Here is a 5750-nt window from a genome sequence, read left to right as displayed (position 1 = left end):
GAGAGATTGTGATCACTTTACAGTGACGAGAGACTCCATTAGCTATTTTCCAATACCCCAATACCAGGTAAGACGAATCAGACTTACTACTGTCAATGAGCGTAGCTTTAATTATTTCCATCAGCTCGGAACTTGAAACATACTCTGGTATACTTACTGGTTGGATAACTCCTGTAATATTGTCTGACCCTTCCCTCTTATTTGTTTTAAACTCGGACTTGGAAAACAACAATGAAAAGACTTTTAATGTAAGTAGTACAAGACACTTTATTACATGTTACATGAATTTTATTACAACCATATTTTTTTTTAATTCAAAGCCACATCTGCTTACAAGTATATCTTATAAACTAATTGTAAAGACAGTACCATTTGTGTAGTTACAAAGAAATAAAAACGCAGCACTGTCGTGGAATTTATGTTTGGTTGGTATCCAATCTCCTCAATAAGGGTAGTGCAAACACAGGAAATATGATTAAGACAGCAGTAGGCATATGTGTGTGTGTGTGTGTGTGTGTATAATTATATATATAATATAAATGGAGAGATTAAAAAGGTTATCCTCCAGAAAAACCCTTGACCCTTACTGAAATGGGATTCAGATCTGGTGCATTTTAAATGATGTGGTACTATTTTGAAGAGCAAGGGGGATGCCCCAGTAGCTTGTCACAATTTCAGTATAGACCTGGTTACATTCCCTAGAAATGTGGATACAGCGAGTCCTTAATAGATCACTCCTCTCATATATATATATATATATATATATATATATATATATATTCAAGTGCTACAGCATCCAGTTCTGAAGCAAGGAATGTACTTCATGTTTTGTTAAACCCATTTTGAATAAATAATAAATCAATTGTGTCATTCGTGAAACCTTTTTAGGAGGGTTTATTAGTCTAAGCTAACTTTTTGCTGATTTTAACCTTTTATAAAAAAAAAAAAATACTTAAAAGAAAGACTCCTTAAAAATGTAAATGTACTGATTAAAACTGTATAGTGGCATTCAATTAGTTAGATGCTCTAAAATTTAGATAGACATGTGGCTGGATTACTTTAATTCATCACAAGTCTTACTATGTCCCAACTAATATTCTCAATAGAGGTCTTGTTTCTACCTATATCAGGGAAGAAAAGCAGCAGGGTTTAAACCAAAGATCACTCATTCAAAGCTAAATGCAGCATCCCTAGTTTACTGCTGGGTCACCCTGTATTTCCTAAAGCAGTTATCTGATTCTCGGTGTTCAATGAAGTCAGTGAGTAGATGCTCAGTTACAGTGTGCATTTTTTTCTTAAAGGTTTGTTTCAGTAAAGGTTTGTTTGATGTTTCAAAAAGGTTTTTCAAGCCTACTCGTGTTAGTTTATGCTTTGTAAAGGTTGGCCTACTAGCTATGAAGAACAAAGGAGGGAGGAAGAGGAGACGTACAAGGAGCGGTTTGTTTAAATGATATTTAGAATCTATTTGCGTCTTCTGGCATAATACTGAGGTCTGTCCCATTCTTCTGATAATTCTAAAGAAAAAAGCAAAATAAACCAGTAAGTTACACAAAATATGTTATTTATAACAACTGAAGTCTCTGTATCACTTAAAATCGATGCTGTGATATCAGTTATAAAGCATGCACTATTTTTGTAGCCTAGAATACATTTATGGTGAGACAACACAAATTATATCGGGGCAGCAGTGTGGAGTAGTGGTTAGGGTTCTGGATTCTTGACTGGAGAGTCGTGGGTTCAATCCTCGGTGGGGGACACAGCTGCTGTATCCTTGAGCAAGGTACTTGACCTAGATTGCTCCAGTAAAAACCCAACTGTATTGGGTAATTGTATGTAAAAATACGTGATATCTTGTAACAATTGTAAGTCGCCCTGGATAAGGGCGCCGGCTAAGAAATAAATAAATATTGGTCTTAGTCTAGACCTAAAGCTAGTACAATGCACCACTCTTACACTAGGAGTGCTGTTTCTTTACTTACACCAAGCATTACTCCTACAGTAAAGAAATATAATTATTTAAAAAAAACAAACAAAAAAAAAACCTTAGTAATCACTCAGAAATCATTTGCATGGTAACCAAGTTATGTCAGTAACATGCATCCTCCAACAAAGGATGCAAGCACAAAATTGATGTAAAAAAACAACATCACACATGGCATTGCTAATGTAAAATTCAACTGTCATGATTTTCAGCAAGACAGTACATGTGGAATAGCATCCCATGACAAAGATGCATATATTAGCTTTAGAATTATAATTTTAAATGAGCACCTGTAGCCTATTGTGTGTAATAGTATCTCCTCACAAAACTGTATAACTGTACTGTGGAGAATGGTGTGATGTTATAGGTTTAATCATTATTATTATTATTATTTATTTAGCAGACGCCTTTATCCAAGGCGACTTACAGAGGCTAGGCTGTGTGAACTATGCATCAGCTGCAGAGTCACTTACAATTACGTCTCACCCGAAAGACGGAGCACAAGGAGGTTAAGTGACTTGCTCAGGGTCACACAATGTCAGTGGCTGAGGCGGGATCAATAGTGTATTTTTTTTCTACAGCAACATGACTAAATCTAACTAAAATGATAATGCTTAGTTTTTGCATTTTTCAAGTTACAATATATTGCTACCCTCTGCAAAGATAATTTTAAAATCAAGCTTAACATTTATTTATTTTTTTAATGGGCTAATTACCCTTTAGAGTGCACATAAACAAATTATTACATGTGCATACCTCCACTGGAGGATCTCCTGCCCATCAGACCTACAAACATCTCTCCTTTATGTCCTGTTGGAAAATGAACAGATCATGTCGGTTTTATATATGGAAACTACTTTGAAAACATCAAAACAACTTGAGCTGACACCGGTAGAAAACATTTCTTAAAAGGTTTACAGTGGACACAAAAAGAACAATATACAAACCACCAGGTGTCACTATATGCTATGTTAAAATCAAAAGTGATCTACAACTTATTATTTTAAAGGGAAAGTAATTTTAGCCATATTTCCCTATCCCTTATCTGCATTATACAAATGGAAGTGGACAGCTATAATGTGCTGACAAAACAAGTATCTTATGTTGGTGTTGTTTGCTGCTGCATTATAGAGATGTAGAAGGTAAAGAGAAAAAACATAGGAAATATAACTGAATGATTGACACATTTTTCCTCATACATTTATTCTAAAAATTAAGAATACATTACTTACTTTTGTAACCCATTGGCACAGTCTGTGGAGCACCTAAAAAGGTTAGAAAAGTGAGAATGAGCATCAAAGCTTTTATTTCATACTTTATTTATTTGGTTGTCTCCTAATGTTGTCTTCAAATATTTTTCAACCTTGTAGACCCTTGATATTGCACAAACCGAGCGACCTAGAGTTATGAATTACATACTCCAGTTCTCAAAAGGTTAAATTAAATAAACTTGACAAATTGACAATATGAAGCATCTTGTTCATTGTGTACTTGTGTACCGTTTCGGTCTTGATGCCTGCTAACCGTAAAATATGTTAATGTAACATAGACAGAAGCTCTGTGTTTTAATATACAGTAATTTACACAGATGCTGTTCAGACCGTCAAGTCGTGTTCAAGTGCATCGGATAGCAGGCGTTCTGTATTGTTATTATATTATTATTTGTTTGGAAACTGCTTAGTAAAAAAAAACCTCTCCAATAGTTAAAGAAAACAAGGATACATACAGAAACATCAAACGATAGGTATTGATTGTAATTCTGTAATAGGAAAGCAGTCCGTGAAGAGGTTTAAAAGACACAGGCAATAATTATCTCTGCAAACTTAATTTAGTAAAATCTGAAGAAATATAATTTGAACATAAGAAAATGTAAATGACAGAGTTCTAAAACGTATTTTGACAATCTTACTGTCAAAATATCTCACCGCTCACAGTACAGACCACGATGCAACTGGCTCTACACTATAGAAGAAGAAGAAAACAACCCTGTAGTACCTGAGCGTCTCCCCATAAGTCCGTAGAACTGATGATATTTTGACCTCTTAATGAGTTCTGCAACTTGCTGTGCAAGGTTGTTTTCCGGGGGTTCCTCCTGAAACCATACAAACAATACAACATTGAAATACACGTATTAGGTGTATTTCTGTTCGTTTATCTACCGGTGCGATTTGTTACATTTCCAAAACAAATCTAAACATCGCGCAAACATCTGAACTGGGCTAGATTGAGCACAATTGTTAAAACCTAGTATTTGTTTGTAAAAAGAATTGTATGACATCAATATAACTGTGTTGACTGTAAGATGTCACACAAACTTAAAATGCAAACACTTTTGTGTAAGGTGCATGCAATCGCAACTTCATCAGTTTGAATTGGTCATAGTTTCATTTTACTGAAACCACTTTCTAAAGTCTCGACTGTAAAATTGTATTAATATTTTATAGTCACTTTGTACGTACATGAAATACAGAACGCTGGCTAATATGTGATTCAAAATGCGTTCTTTTTGTTAAAGTTCTGATGCCATCTTTGAATGTAAACACCAACCTCTCTTTTCTACTTTCACTTGAAGAAGAGATCTCTGAGGTCTTGAAAGCTTGCGATTAATTATTGTTTAGTTAGTCCTATAAAAGGTATCACGTCTCCTTCTCTTTGTCTGGTTGATTTTCTTTTCTACCCTAACCAAAGCTTTGCTTTTAGCCGTGGTAAATCACAGTTAGATTTGATTACATTTCGCTGGGGTGAATACAGTTATTACTTGATTATGGCTAAAAAATAAGTGCTTTTGTAGCAATCCACATGGATTCCCTGGCGCTGTAGAAATCCAGCTTTGTTTGATTTTAGATTTTGCGGTACAGCACTTCAGTTTGTAAACAGACAAATCTCTAAGCGCTATCCAGGTGCTGAAATGTTGGCTCGCATTGAGAATCTGAAGCATATATTTCCAGTTGCTGTAATTTATAGGCGGAACGGTGATTGAACAATAAGCAAGTATTACATTAAACCACTTTCGCTATTTCATCATTATAATGTGTTTAGTTCTGAGTATAAAACGTTTTTGAACTATTCTGCACTACACCACTAGAATACCCGAACACAACCGTTTCCATCTGACAAGCAATATTGTGCAGGGGATACCTTAGATGTATAACCCTTATTCAAACCCATACCTCAGCTGTAGGATACTCAGACAGACAAGGAGAAATCAAACAAAAGAATAATTATAAAAATAGTTTACCTGCCAGTTGTCTGCCGGCCAATGTTCTTGCTCCTGACTCGGCGACGTTTCTTCAGCGCAGTAAACTTGCGCAAAAAGCACCACCACTAACATCAAAAGTTTCAAACTTTCCATTTCTAGCCAGAGAAGAAAAATATACTAAGAATGCTAGAGCTTTAGAAAATAACTCTACAAAAATATCTAGAAAAAAAGTTAAACAGATTTAATCGTCCTATACCTTTTCTCTGGCGCTAACTTTCCAGGTACTTGTGAGAGTAAAGCTATCTAATCATTTACACGCAGCCCCTTCTATTTATACCCAAAGATCCGTAGATCATTTTAAAAGGATAGTCCTCCCCGTAATACCCCACCTCCCTCGCCCCCTCCACTACACACACATGTTAAACACGGTATCAATGAATCACCGTCCCCTTTTCGCTTTCATTTCTTTAATGTATTATTTAAGTTAAATGACTGATTGAAGATTAAGACGCCATCTGATCATTTTCCCAAAGATGTCTTCATTGCAGCTGATAGTGGTCTATTTCAGTG

At 35.3% G+C, this 5750-nt stretch overlaps 1 protein-coding gene across 1 annotated transcript; it reads right to left on the bottom strand.

Annotated features, from left to right (window-relative positions):
* Window positions 1-922: 922 nt before the first annotated feature.
* On the bottom strand, window positions 923-5485 carry LOC117433522 (protachykinin-1-like). The gene is made up of 5 exons (XM_034055845.3): window positions 5220-5485; window positions 3977-4073; window positions 3214-3246; window positions 2738-2791; window positions 923-1514 (listed from the first exon to the last, which is right to left on the bottom strand). The coding sequence occupies exons 1-5, from the start codon at window positions 5331-5333 to the stop codon at window positions 1462-1464; spliced, it is 351 nt and encodes a 116-aa protein (XP_033911736.1). The 5' UTR covers window positions 5334-5485; the 3' UTR covers window positions 923-1461.
* Between the last annotated feature and the right edge of the window lie 265 nt (window positions 5486-5750).

This window comes from Acipenser ruthenus, chromosome 33 (assembly GCF_902713425.1).
Source record: "Acipenser ruthenus chromosome 33, fAciRut3.2 maternal haplotype, whole genome shotgun sequence".
Classification (NCBI taxonomy): Eukaryota; Metazoa; Chordata; class Actinopteri; order Acipenseriformes; family Acipenseridae; genus Acipenser; species Acipenser ruthenus.
The sequence above is the reverse complement of the archived record's forward strand: the minus strand, read 5'-3'. Positions and strand labels throughout refer to the sequence as shown.